This window comes from Phalacrocorax aristotelis, chromosome 9 (genome assembly GCF_949628215.1).
Source record: "Phalacrocorax aristotelis chromosome 9, bGulAri2.1, whole genome shotgun sequence".
Taxonomy (NCBI): Eukaryota; Metazoa; Chordata; class Aves; order Suliformes; family Phalacrocoracidae; genus Phalacrocorax; species Phalacrocorax aristotelis.
In genome coordinates this window covers 1328982-1343747 of record NC_134284.1, presented here as the reverse complement: position 1 = coordinate 1343747, position 14766 = coordinate 1328982, and the positions used below count along the sequence as shown (strand labels likewise).

At 39.6% G+C, this 14766-nt stretch overlaps 1 protein-coding gene across 6 annotated transcripts in view; it reads left to right on the top strand.

Moving 5' to 3' along the window:
* ZFYVE26 (zinc finger FYVE-type containing 26) overlaps positions 1-14766 on the top strand; it is a 52183-nt gene that overhangs the window by 23199 nt on the left and 14218 nt on the right. For 5 of the 6 annotated variants that reach the window (XM_075103142.1, XM_075103140.1, XM_075103141.1 and 2 more), the window contains 11 exons: positions 113-218; positions 1009-1748; positions 2316-2512; positions 3397-3501; positions 4101-4223; positions 5490-5666; positions 6934-7180; positions 8370-8468; positions 10337-10494; positions 11751-11920; positions 13311-13336. In XM_075103142.1, the coding sequence (XP_074959243.1) occupies positions 113-218; positions 1009-1748; positions 2316-2512; positions 3397-3501; positions 4101-4223; positions 5490-5666; positions 6934-7180; positions 8370-8468; positions 10337-10494; positions 11751-11920; positions 13311-13336 (2148 nt within the window). The remainder of the gene's footprint in view (positions 1-112; positions 219-1008; positions 1749-2315; positions 2513-3396; positions 3502-4100; positions 4224-5489; positions 5667-6933; positions 7181-8369; positions 8469-10336; positions 10495-11750; positions 11921-13310; positions 13337-14766) is intronic. The other variant, XM_075103139.1, reaches the window with a different exon arrangement.

Below are 14766 nucleotides of genomic sequence, written 5' to 3'. Positions count from 1 at the left end.
AGTCAAAGAGGTTTCAGACTCAGGCTCTTAAAATTTTTGTTTCTAAGTAAGATTTGGTGTATTCAGCTAATGTGTTTGGATTGTAATAAATGTTTTGATATTTTTTTCAAAGATATATCTGCAGAAGTGAAGGTGGGGAACCCTTTCATACTGTTACAGCAGAGTCCATCTCAGCTGCTCTCCCAGCTTGTGTTTGAGAGACAGGTTCATCCTGACAGGTTGGTAGTTTACAGATTATATACTTCTCTAGGTTATTTTGGTGTTGGTGACTTTGGACCTCAGCCAGGATTAAATTCTCCTCTGGCAACTTAGCCCAGTTAGTACAGCCTGCTGTTTCCCACCAGCTGATCACGTAATGCTGCAAGGATTGGTATGCAGGGAGGCGCTCAGTCAGTGGCTTCTCTACCAACCTGAAGATTTTTGATAGGGAAAACTGTAGCTCCATATTTTTAACGGTTACTGTCTGTTGTGAAGAGAGAGTGCATTTATGTGGATTTTTTTTTAAACTGAATGTGTGATAGTTCAGAGCAGCAGACTTGCAGCTTAGCAACGTAATAAAATAGACTAGTAGGGCTTCTTAAGAATACAGCTGGACATGGCTTTTGCCCTGGTCAGTAGGTAAACTGCATAATCTAAGGTCCTTCCATCACAGATTACTAAATTAAGCTGGCATGGAAAGTGTCTGATTTGACAACGTAGCTCTTGAAAAGATGAGCACTAATGGTGAACCGTTTTAGTATGTCACATTTAGGTGAAAGTCAATGTTTGAGCATTAAGTTCCTTTTCTTTAAAGAAATGGCAGCATAAGCTCTGAGTTATTGATGTCATGCTGTATACATTGTTTTCATACTGAGTAAATATAGGATGTGTACTCTTCCCCTGCATGTACCCAAGAAGAATATTAGGGGGCTTGTGTTCATAAAACATTTGGAAGATTTATGAAAATATGTAATTGTAAAGTACCTTTTACATGTGCTGGGTGAGCTGGTTCTGTTTTCAATCCTGCAGGCTTTCTTCTCTCTTGGCTAAAGAAGAGTTGAACTTGAATGTGCAGCAAGTTATTGTTAACTGCTGCTGTGAACCACTGTCCTTGTGCAGTGCAAGGCAAAACAGCCAGGCAAAGTCTCTTCTGACAAACATCAGCAACTTAGCACACCAGTGTGCCTACCACTGCCTGCCAGATGTTGAAATACCTATGCACAATTCTGCAGTGACCTCTGAGGATATCTCCACTCAGGCCCTATCCTCTGTGAATGACTTGAACCAGCACACCCTCACTGCCTCCTCCCTGGACTTCCTGAAGTCTCAGTCAAAGCTAATGGCCACAGTGGCATGTCTAAGTGCATCTAATATACAGAAAATTCCAAAATCAAGTTTATCTTGGATGGAATTTCGGGGCAAACGGGAAGCGCCCTTAGGTTTGGAACAGATTTCCAGGGAGTGTGAAGCGTTGTTGAAGGAGTTCCCAATATTGGAACGATCTCTTCTTGCTATGTTTGAGCCACTTCAGAATCAGCAAGAGGAAGGTAGCAGTTTGGCTATGGTTTTATCTGGCAAGACATATATATCTGTGGTTCTCCTAGGATTGCATTCCACCACAGCTGTTAAGATATTAATGGGAGTCTTTGAACAGGCTCTTGCTGCAAAGGATTGGGACAGAGCTCTGAGGGTCTTGGATCTGTATAGTCAGGATGTGGAAGAGCTGGTCAATGTGAAGGATGCCGTGCTGAGCTGTGCAACTGCTGAAGGTAAGAAGGATTAAGTCAGGCTTTCATCCTTTCATTTTTTTCTCTTTTTTATGAATACAGCCTGGATCAGGAGGTGGAAACTAATGTAGTGGTCCTTGGGCAAATCCAAAGACAGAAACAGATTCTTTCCCTTCCTTCATTCTAAATTTGCTTTCTCTGATGGTGTAGTTTGTTTTGCAAATGTGCAAACCCTGACCAATTTAGTACAATAGAACTGGAATGTATCTGGTGGTATTATTTTTATGTGAAGAGCTGAATTCATCAGGAGACATTAATCATAGTACTGTTAATGGAACATCTCTTACAGCAGTGTCATTGTCATATGTGAGAGGAGGTGCCTTTTGGAGTCTAAAGATAGTAAATATTCCATGCCAACTTCGGTTACTTCCTGAGAATCTGATGCTTGGGATGAGTCTCGCATAGATTTTTCAGCACTGTACTGTTTCTTTTGGTGATGCAATCCAGTGAGGCTGAAGTTTGTGGTTTTTTTTTTTGGGGGGGTTGTTTTTTTAAATTTTCCAAATTGTAGAAACAGAGTTTCAAACTAGTGGTTTGTTTCCTCCACAGGTAAGGATGGTTGGCAATACTTGTTCCCAGTAAAAAATGCAACGTTGAGAAGTAGGCTGGCCCTACGCTGTCTGGACAAATGGCCACTTGATGCCTGTTTGGAAATCCTAGCTTATTGCATTTCTGATTTGGATGTAACTGATGAACTAAAAGCCAGTCTGCAGAGCAGGAAGAAAGAACTTCAGGTTTATGAAAAGGTACAAAGTCATTCTTCAAGTAACCACTGAGTTGAAGTAGGCGGCAGGGAGCAAATATGCTTGCCCTTTGAAAAAATTTTAGCCCTTCATTCTTTTTTGATCATAACAGCTTTTCAAGTCTTTAATCTGAAACAGTTCATGTGTTTTCAGTGCTGTAGTGTCCAATTAACACTCTGCTTCCATCCTTCATAACTTACCTGCTCTCCTATTAGCATTCAGGTCTGCAAACATGATTAGACATAAACATTTGTGTGAGGCTGCGTTTTTACAAGGCGTTTGTTATTCCACTCTATACAGATGCTAGAGTTTCTGGAAGCTTTCCATGGCAATTTATCATTTTATAAGCCTAAGAGGTGCCAGTGTACCTAGGCATGATATGGAAGACTAGTGGTCCAGTGAATGTGTTTGTATTGCAGTCAGCTCTCCTAACTGCAAAGTAGTACAGATACCCAAGTTAAGTCAGAGTAGCTGGCTGGGAGTTCAGCACAGACTGAAAAGCCAAACAGAGCAAAAAAAGAAGTCATAGATCCCTGCCGAGCTAACTGACATTTGGCTCAGTTGTCTCTCTGTTAGTGCCAGCAATGTCTGCAGTATACATGTACTTTTTAATCTGAAATTATTGCCCTCTAGCCTTTTAAAAACATTCCCTTATAAATGTGCTCTGTGGAATGATACCACTGAAAAAATTGCATAGTCTTTTTTGGAGTGCTAGTGTATCACAACATCCCAGAAAAGGGCTAGAAATAAATGTGGGTCTCCTTTTTGACTTCTTCCTTGGTATGAAGCTGTTCTTGATGTGATCAGCTCAGCTGTTCTCTTAGACTTAATGATTGTTGTAGATAAAGCTTTTAAAATTTGTGCTACCCTAATATTACCTTTTTCAGATTTTGAATGTGCAAAATGAACCATTGTGGAATGACTGGCAGGATCTGAAAAAAGCCTGCACTGATGACCCCCAGGCTGTCATGAATATCATTCTGAAAGCAAAGGTTAGGTATTGTCCTGTGAATTTTGTTCAATAGGAATGCATTAAACTTTGAATAGATAAATTTGTTGAAATAACATCTTAAAACACCAATCAGTGGAGATTACCTTGGGAGGAAGAATTCCTTTACTCAGTTCTGTGCTACAGAAACAAATACAGGTCTGTTTAGTGTCACAATTTACGTGTAGCTAATAATGAAGTTTAAGTTACAACTCTTACTCTGAGATACAACTGGTTCTTTTCTCTTAGAATTCTGAAGACTTTAATAGCATGGCTTTTGGCATACTACAAGCTTGATTATTATATAAATATTGATACTGTAGATCTGTCTGTCTTTAAAAGTGTCTCTCTAAAGAGCTGACTCGCTTACTGTGAGATGAGAAGGCATTCTCAATGCAGGCTGCGACTCTGACAAAATTGACTCTCATCTTCCTCCCCTTGTCAATGTAATTATTTAGTTTTTGCATGTGGGAGAGGAGTCCAACGTACAGCATTTCTTGAAGTTGACCACAACTTTGGGAGAAACAGCCATATCAGACGGTAGAGTTTGTCTTTCTTTCACTTTTTCATTTTTACTTTCTTCTCTTTTTTTAAATTCTTTAGGGTTATGAGTTGTGTGAGGAATGGGGACATTTGTATCCTGTCCCAAGAGAAGACTTGATCAGCCTTCACCGTGAGCACCTTCTCCACTTATTGGAGATGGGAGACATGGAAAAAGCATTGCAGGTAATAGCAAGACTCTTTCAGCCTTACATTTGATAAAGTTAGAACTGTTGTTGCTCTGGGGGAGTCAGAAAGGCTTCAAGACAAGAAACACCTAAACAAAAATTTACGACAACAACATTTGACCTTAGAAAAGCAGATATACAGAACCATAAAGATAAGGAACTACAGAGTAAACACTAAACCAGAACAGACTATCCCTCAAGGACAGTATATACGTGATCTCAGAACTGAGTTTGCGTGAGAACAGAAGTTAACTAGCAGACACAGTGAGGAAGAGTACATCCTTCATCCAGAGACCCCTAATGACCACCCAGGGACACCAACAGACATGCACAAATGACATTTGCATGTGATAACGAGTTCTTGGAAACTTAATGAATATGTATATCCTTTCTTGGGAAGCTAATGAATATGTATTTAAAGCTTGTATAAGTTATGCAAATAACTCTGTGCGTGCACGCGCATTAGGAGTGATCCCCTGTGCATCCAGCGCTGCAATAAAGAATACCTGCTTAATAGTCATTCAGGCTATTGAGTCCTGATTTCGGCTTTTCATGGCATCATATCCGTAGGTCAAATAAGTTGAGAACTGTTTTCTTTGCCTTCTTTGTGTGTCTTTCATGGCCTTTTTGGTTCCTCCCTTAAGAGATGCTATTTGCTTAGATATGGTTTCAAGATCCTGGCTCTCCCCTTTTCGCCTAAGTGAAAATCTAGCTTGGCAATCTAGTTGTTGGACCATAAGTGTCACTTACGTGGAAATACAAGGCCCCTTTTATTTGAAAAACCATACTGAAGCATTTCTATGCTGCTTACGCAGAAAAAACAGAAGTGAAACTAGTAACAGCAATTGGTCAGTTGTGCTTCAGTGCCTAAATTAGTCAAGTGTGAATTCTTCTGGTTTTAATAATTATGGAGCTGTTGCTGATAACAGCGTAACATAAAGTGCAGGCTCTTTCAGACTACATAGCTTTGAAAATATTCTGGAAGCAAAGCGGAGACTTCTGATGACTATACCTTCTGTCCCATTCCTTGCTTAATTTTTTGCTTACTTTAAATTTAAAAATATTTTGATTAATAGATGGAGCAAATAGTCAGTGAGTAGTCTGTAAATGGATTATCTAAATCATCCTTGTATATGTAAGACACTTGTGCAAGTTAATTTGCTTGCTGGACCATTGTAGGGTAATAGTCTGTCATGGACTGCCTTATAAAGGGTACTTTCCAGGAATGTAGTAAGGATTCACTGTATTTTGTTGGGTTTTGTAGCTTTTACAAAGAATTGAAGACCCTGGTATTTGCCTTGCCATCAGTGAACAGTCCCTTGACCAGCATCCAAACTTGGCAGCGTCTCACTTCTTGGCTGATTACCTCTCAGTTCACTTCTATGCAAACCTGACAACAGCACGCCGTAATGAAATCCAGGCACTCTATATGGGATCAAAGGTGAGCAAAGCTCCTGCACTGTGGTATTAACAGCAATAAAGAGTTATATGCATAATTTTATAATACGTAATATATATGTAATATATAAAGTCTGTAGATTTCTATCAGAGCATTCTCGCCATATCGGATCTAAGATCCTGAGACTCAGGATCTGAAGGAAAGTTAAAGATGGCTTAAAACTTCTCTTCCCCTTCCCCAGCTTTGCAGTTGCTGTATTATGAGGTGCTCCCAAAATTATTATCATACTGTATTGTAATTGTACAGTATTTTTATTGTACAAAGTACATACAAGTTGTATGAAATTGTTATTGTAGCTATTAGTGTAGCTCCCAATATGAACAGAGCAGTCTTGTCTTTGAGCTGTAGGGAGTGGAGGAATGCACTGGTTAAAAGAGGGTGGGGGGTGGAATAAAACAAAACTGTGGTGTTTACCAGGACAGTTGCTATCTTTGTCCCAAGTGAAGAAGAAAGCATCTTCAACTTACTCTCTGTCAGCAAAACCAGGTGTCCTACATGCCCACCTGTATGGTGGTCATTGACACTTATATGGCATGTTTCTCCCAAGTGCCTTCCAAAGGTAGACAGTATCGCTCCTTTTTTTTGGATGGCCATTGCCTTTACAGAAGTCAAACAGGTGCTCTGCTCAGCCTGGGAACAGCTGCATTAACCAGTAGATTACCTTAGTTGGATGCATTATACATAAACAAAATGTAGTGTCTATTTTGTTGTAGGACGACAAATAGCAGCTTGCTCTGGTGTGTGCCACAACAGTATTTTGCTGGGCTTCCTCTTTCCTTACTTGTCCATTTTGAAGACGTGATTTAATTTGGAAAGTGTCCCTATTAACTGTCCATCTTTAGAATTGTTCTTATTTTCTCCTCTTGATGTTTACTCAAATGATGGAAGGATAAGGATTGGGGTAATATTCTTTTTATAAGCTTACTTTAATAAAAGAATGTGCTCAACCCTGCAACATCATATTTGTCACAGGGTCACAAAATGCTTTCTGCTCTTCAACTGCCTTTGAAATGAGGCAGCGTTTTACAGAACGGGAGACTGGAAGCTAAGTAATTTCTGCAGATCCATTTGGTAATTCTGTAACAGAAGTAGAAATAGGTCAGAGAAGTCCCACCTCCATTTTTTTTTGGCCTCTATATGTTATTCCATTCTCTGCATAAGCTCCTGTGGTAGTTTCTTATCTTTAATCTCACCAAAACACAGATTTAAAGGTGCATAATTTCAATATATGCTTTTTCCCTTGTTTCAGGTGCTGCTGACTCTGCCTGAGCTCTCCCATGTTAACTACTTCCACCTCTCCTCCAGGCCACTGCTCATGCTGGAACAGCTTCTCATGAATATGAAGGTGGACTGGGTAGCCGTTGCTGTGCAGACACTGCACCAACTCTTAGCTGGACAGGAAATTGGTTTTACTGTAAAAGACATTGACAATTTGCTCTCCAAATATGCAGAAAAAGCTCTCAACTTCCCTTTTGCAATAAAAGAAAAGAGATCAGGTGACTGTCTGTGAGAATGCTGTTTTTTCACTTGGGGAAAGAAGGGCCAATTTCCCCCCAGAATCATTTCACCAATCATAGAATCATAGAATTGTTAAGGTTGGAAGAGACCCTTAAGATCATCGAGTCCAACTGCTAACCTATCACTGCCACAACATTTTTAGATGTGTGCCTCCAGTCTTCCTCTAGCCCAGAATATGTTCTTAAAGTCTCTGCCTTTCTTGTAAGTTCTCAAGGACCAACAGCTTCAAAAGTTTCTTGGACTTTCCTCTGCTCCTTTTTGGGGTCTCCTTTCTTATATGATATTGTTCAATTTTATTTCATTCCTGTTTAATGCAGAGTCACTGATGATATAAGCAGTTCTAAAACCTGCAGCCAACTGCATCTTCCCCCAAATAGAATGGGGATCTAATCTTCCATAGTCTTTCCTCCTACCAGAGTCCTGTTCCTTTTTCCACATAAAAGGCTTTTAAACTTGTAGTCCTATTTAATGTTCTCAGCACGGTTCTCCTTTCTGGTTTGCCAATCCCTTCTCATCCATGTTGTCTTCAATTCTCCTGCATTTGGCTCTCTCCTTTCAGGGTTTTAGAACTGGAACAGCAGAGGGTGCTGCAGATCAGTCGATTGCTTTTGTTTTGCTGTATTAAAAGCACATGGCGTGTGTACCTATCTGTCTCTATTAATGCATACATATATCATACCAACTTGCTTTTTGCCTATTTCCAAATGTTGACTTCATGGTTTAAAGATGCTGCTTTTACTAACATAAAAGCATCACACTTATCTATCTTTTCCTGCCAAATGACCTATAACTTCGTAATTATGTTCCTTCCTCTGCAATGTGAAGCACTGAATATTTGCCATGAGCATCTTGTGTCAAATAATTGTTTTCACATCTGATACTTGTTCTGTGCTGTATGATTCCTGTGCCTGTCAGTAGTCCATTACTTTGATAAGGATCCCTTTTCTCTGTGTTTTAGGTGATTGAATTTTATATGGGTTTGCATGAATTTTTGTGGGCCAATTTTCGTGAAAACAGTAATTTGTAATTACATAGCTAGTCCTGTTTTCTGCTGATATTGTTGCATACTCCTGTGAATGGATTCTTCTAATATTTGTAAAAACAGGTAGATGGATGGCCAGTATTGTTGTCTGATTTTTTTTTTTTTTAACCTTCCCTTTGTCCTAGATTCTCTGATACGTATCCAAGAAAGTCTCAATCAGGTATTGGAGTGTGAAGGACAGGCTAAATCAGGATCATCAGAACTATCTCCTGTCAGCCTTACTGGTAAGGTTAAGACCTTGTTGAAAAAAAAAAATGACACCCTGCTCTTATTTGTTTTGTCCCCTATGTATGTGTGTCCCACTGTTTAACAGTAACTCAGGTTGCATTTAATGCAGTTTAGTAGGTCTCTACAGTCAGATGCTTTGGGCCCAATTAAAGAAAAACTTCAAGGGGAACAGCAAGTCTATGGCTTTGTTTTGATTTTTGGTAGGTATCTACAAAACGTCTGAAAAATCAGCACAAAACCTTTCCATTGCAAACCCTACAGGGAAAGAAAAAAGAAAAAAGGCCTAAACAGACCCTAGGAACAGGACTACATCTGTAGGGGGAAAAACTAAATTACCTCTTTGCCACAGCTAGGTTGCTAGTGGATTAATGGTGCTCCAGGTTAATCTTTGTGTCTTGGCTTCTGTATTCTTCTGGGTGTATAGGCAGAGGTTGTGGTACTTCTCCCTGTCTTCCTATTCTTTCCTCAGTGGCTTGTTTTCTTTTAGATCTTAACTTTGGTTTTACAGTGGAAATCTCATTAGTGTTGTATTTTTTTATCATCCTTTTGGTCCTTGATTTTTTATTTTTTTTTTTTCCCCTAGGATCCCTCCTGTCATCTGAGGGAAATAGCACACCTTGTATTATCTGTGAAGCTCCACTCACAGTCCTCAAACACAGATAAATAGAAACAAAATAATTTAAGCCAAAACAACTGAATACTATTTGTGGCTTAAAAACAGCCACAAATTCTTCTATAGGTTCTGTTCAGCATCTAATGCAAGAGATGCACTTTTCAGAGGATATATATTGTGAGAGTTGCACAGTCTTGTACTCTCAGGGAAAGATTTAGCAAGTGGTAGTTCTCAGCAAGTGATGGGCCTGAACATCATATTAATAGGATGTACAGTTTAGGGTGTCTGAACTGTTCTCTGATTCTGTATCCTGAACCGAAGACTCTTCTCGCTCTGCCTACGTGAAGTGACAGTAGCGTCTTCGATTGGGCTGTGTAGCTCTCCAGTTTTTCTCATAATGGTCAGCTTAATATCTGTATGTCATTACAAAACTTGAATGCATGTTCTCTAATGCTCTAACATTCCTTTGCGGTCTAGAATCTACTTGGATGAGCATGAATTAGCTTTACCAGAATGGAGGTTTTTTTCTTTTTTCGTTTAGTGTTCATGTACACAGAAGGTGGCTTGCAGGGCTGCAATGACATGTTGAACTTTTTAATTAGCCTGTAGTATAACTGGCTTACATCATACAAACTAAAAGCCTCTCTAATACCGTAAACTTGACCCAATGAGTGTTTCTTTGGCAAGGTCAAAGACCCTGAAGGCCAAAGGCTTAAACTTCTGCCTCTCTGAACTGATTTCTCCACAGCAGCTTGTAAAGGGGGCCAGAATAGGGAGGGATATGCTGTTGCTAGCCATACCACACCTCTCCTGAGATAACAAAGAAATGTCTCAGTCTTCAGGAATGTTAGCACTGGGTATCCTTAAGATTATATTGTATGCTATATTGCTTTTTGGTATCCATATACTGGGGTATTTTTTCCTTCCTCCTCTAAGTCTCAGCTTATGATACAAGAACAGATGTTGACAAGTTGTCTTAGACATATGTAATTGTTATGGTAAAGGTCTGTTAGTGTGTACTCTCGCTTACCAGTATTGAAGTACTATAAGTTTACATTAGTTTATAATTTTAGCTTAAAGCAAATATATTCCTTACACAATGTTATTTTGCCATGCCTGGTTGAAAGATAACGGTAGTCCTCTTGTGAGCCAGAAAGATCTTACAGCCTCAGTAAGTCTGTAGTGTTTTCTGGTATTCAAGACTCCATTAAACAGCTTAAATCCAGTTTCTTGGCCTGGCTCTTTTTTAAGGTGTCGCCATATCTGCAAGTCCCAAAGACAGAAGTCTGCAGCAGAATTTGTTTCCTCAAGAATTTGTGCCTCCTGAGAAGCCGCCACCAAAGCAGCAATGGATACCTGATGACACTGAAACCATATGTATGGTTTGCAAAAATGAACGCTTTACTATGGTAAGGAGCAAAAATTAAGTACAGACTTTCATAGAACTGTGACCTTAATATGAACACTTGCTCATAGCCTGTTTCCTAAGAGACACTAGCTACTTTAACAAGTTTGTCTGCATCAGTGTAGGCCTGACAAGATTGCCAGTCCTTTGATATTTAATATGTTATTGCTCTCTACAGCTACCTGAAAGGAGGTTGTAGTGAGGTGGGTGTTGGTCTCTTCTCCCAGGTCACTAGAATAGAACTGAGGAAACGGCTTCAAGCTGCATTAGGGGAGGTTTAGACTGGATATTAGGAAAAATTTCTTTACTGAAAGAGTGGTCAGGCATTGGAACTGGCTGCCCAGGGAGGTGGTGGAGTCACCATCCCTGGAGGTATTTAAAAGACAGGTAGATGTGGCACTTCAGGGCATGGTTTAGGAAGCATGGTGGTGTTGGGTTGATGGTTGGACTTGATGATCCTAGAGGTCTTTTCCAACCTTAATGATTCTAATGATTCTATATAGTTTCTATTTAGTGTAGTTGAGACTGGCAACAGTTGGCTTCTTGCAGAGTCTTGTGAAGTGATAAAGCCTAAAGAGGAAATCTGATCATCAGAGGGGACACAACTATGAGATCTCAAAAATGTGTAATAATAGCAGTATTAATATTTCCAAAGGCTGTCTAGTTGACTGTGCTGGCAAGAAGTAACATGAACATCATATAATTTAGATTACCGAGACAGAAAACATGATCTTTGCTGTTGGTTACACTTCTCTAAAATACGTTGTTTCATAGAGTACTTGAGCAACTGTACGGTGCTCTGAGAGAAGATTAATTTTGAGTTTTGCAACTATCCTGGCAGTGTGTTATCCTTTATTGCTTAGAAATAGTACTGTTTTCTCAAAGTATCTGTTGCTTTTAAATTTGGAAATTACTAAGATGGTGTCAGAAAGACAGTCCACAGCTTCTGACTTTTCCAAGAGATGATCTAATTAGTGCTGTGATCAAAATTGGGACAATTTAAATAGTGGAAAGCCCAAGACTGCAGCAAACTTGTTTTAAATACCTGCCTCTGGGTTTGGTTTTGGTTTTGTTTGCCATGCCCTCTCCAGAAAGAAATTGTAACAGTGAGAAGCAATCATTGTATAGTTCTGAAAAGCCTTATCATGCACGGTGTTTTCTCTCTTCAAATGGATTAAGTTTACACATGGGTGAAGGAAGATATAGGAGGGGACATCAGTAAATTCTTTCCGTCGCTCATCCATGACCTCTTTTGTGTAGTTTAACAGGCGCCATCACTGCAGGCGCTGTGGCAGGCTGGTGTGCAGTTCTTGTTCCACCAAGAAAATGTCAGTAGAAGCTTGCAGAGAAAATCTGTCTCGTGTATGTGATCAATGCTATAGCTACTACAACAGAGAACATTTGCCTGGTTCGGTACAGGACACAAGCATGTAAGTCCATCCATTCTAGTTCTCTTCAATTTCATGTATACAGCAGAGTACATGAGTGGAATGAGAGAGAAATAAGCATTTGGGTTTATCTGGATAATGCAATGACACCAGCTTTTTGGCCTCCAGTTGTCGGCATTTTCAGGTGTGGGTGTGGGGTTGTTCCTTATGCCTCATTTGTACTAATATGTTCTAATACTTTCTGTATTAGAAAGGACACTGGAGAGCCAAGCAACAGAGTCTTTAATTCTTTAGGCATCAATTGATCACTAAACCAAAGAATTGAATGCTTTGATGAAAACCTATTCAGCACAAACCACTACAGTGTGACAACGTTTCTTACAGTTTACTCAGCTCCTGGATTAACATCACATTTTGACTAGCTCTGCTGAACATATCAGTGTTTTAATGTTACTCTGTAATCCCTTGACTATGACTCCTTGAACCCCTGGGGATTCAAAAGCAAGTTCATGATTCGATAGGCTTTGAAACTGCCCTTAATAAAAAGGACAGCTGTGATGACAGATTTTTATGATGTGGTTGCTTTAAGCTTAGGATTGCACTGCAATCTGTTGTGTGTATGTTAGGCCAGCTGGTGAAAAGTGCAGCTGAAAAGAGTGAATTTTACTCTCTGTGACCCTTTCGAGCCTACTGATAGTGCCATAGCTGATACTGCTATCAGCAGGCTCGACAGGGTCACAGAGAGTAAAACTCACTCTTTTCAGCTGCACTTTCAGCTGCATTTCCTCTTTTCCTAGCAAGCTTGCAGATAGCAGTATCTACTGTGGCAGTATCAGCAGGCTTGCTAGGAAAAAAGGAATACTGTGCAGATCTGAAAAGGAGCCTCTGAAAAAAAAAAAAGCAGTCATCTCTAGCTATAAATCAGTTTGCAACAGAATGGTGGTTTACACGGCTAGATTAGGTCAGCAGAGCCTAGCAGTGAGCTTGAATGCCACCTGTCATGTTTTAAATGCTTAAATGGCTGGGGTATTTTTATACTTGCCCTATTTATGTATCAAAACCAACTAAATCTTAAGGAGTGAGACCTGGATGCCAAAACCTTCATTTTAGCTCTGACGTATTGTGATACTAGGCAGTTCTTGTTCTCCATGTGTGTTTATTAAGTGTGTACCACTACTACTTCTACAGAAGGTTATAAGAACTAATTACTTAGTGTAGTTGAAATACAGCAATGCAGGGACAGGATCTTAGATTTCCAGACAGTAGTGGGTATGGGCAGGGCAATGGGTCAGAGAGGGAGGGAGGTAGAGATGTTAGATTGTTACAAGACACTGTTCTGAAAGGGCTAGCCATATTGATCTCTATCTTAAAACTATGTTTTCCTCACTGTGCTGGAGTAGGCATGATGTTTCTTTCTGTCATTTTATTTCAGCAGAAAAGATCAGGACCAAGTGGAAGGTAAGGAATGGAGTAATGTTAAACTTCAGTTTTCTTTAAGTGCCTGATTAGCAGCAGAGTTAGAGATAGGAAGCTGATACATCTAGTTGCAGCTGAAGGATGATCAAAATGTCAGTTACAGAATATCACTGATGGGTTTTTTGCATCTGCAGGCTGAAATTGAGCATTCCAAACTTTGGGAATTGAGATTTAGGAGAGATGTCTGAGTCAATATTGAATGTGCTGGATGGGGACTAACGGAAGGAACTGAAAAACAACAGTTGGAGAATGCACTTTGCATACTAAAACAGTTAGTGAGAGGCTGTGGTATGAGCAGGAATTAATTTGCCCACTACCAAGCTTTGCTGAGTGATCCTCTTTTTGCAACCTACGATAGTACCACTCAGTACCTGTTGACAGGATTTTGTAACAAGACAAATAGCTGAAATGCAGTTTCCGAGCTGCTGCTTCTGGTTAGATCTTTCTCTTTGCCTGTAGCATTGCTACACATCACTGGGCCCATATGATTCATTCAGTAGGAGTGAATAAGGACAGTACGGAAATCCTCAGATTTAAGAGGGAGAATCTTTTATTCTGCTTTTCTAACTTACCTGAGGCTGTGATGAAGGTTTAGCAAATGTTTTCTAGCCTGGTTATTGTAATTATTTCAGTTTCCAGTTCAGAAATACCATTTTTCTTTTTTTTATTCACTCTTCAGTTTTAGAGTTACTCAACACTCTAACAGTCCTTCTGTGAATTTTTCGACTTTTTAAAAAAGTTTTTCCAGGGATAAGAGGAAGTTGATCAGGGGAAGGAGTAACAAATCAGCATTATTCTTAGTTTCTTAGCACTGCGGGATTGGCCATTGTTTTTCTGCCAGGAACCACAATCATAAGCTTGAACATCAGAGGGCTTGTGCATTCTCAGCTGCACACAGATGGCAGACAACATTTAATTTGTAGCTATTCTGGGTTACTAATTTCAAAACAAACTTTCTTAATCTGGAGGAAAGAAAAAGACTTTTCACAGAAATTACATTTCTTGAATAATTTGATCAAAACTCCAATTTTCTACAGTACTATTTTATGTGAAAACTCAATATAAGGGGTTAGGTCATCTTCTCACAATCTTTTGTCTTAAAGCTGCTGGACTATATGTTCAAATAACCTGAATTCTAAAAAGAAGTTACAGGTAGTTAAGTCAATTTACTCTTTCTTTTACAATGGGTTTTTCAGTTTCCCTTTTTAGTTGTAAGCCACAGCTCTCAAATTTCCACTTCCCTCCTGGTCAGAAATATTTAATAACTTGTCTGAGGGAAGGCTAAAGACGGGAGGTTGCTGTGTTTGATGTCCAGTAGGATAAGAGTTGGATAATTATTTGAAGATGTGTTACTGGAGCCAGTTTTTGGTGACAGGGTGTTGGTAAAGGTGGGAGTAAGTTTAGGTACATTT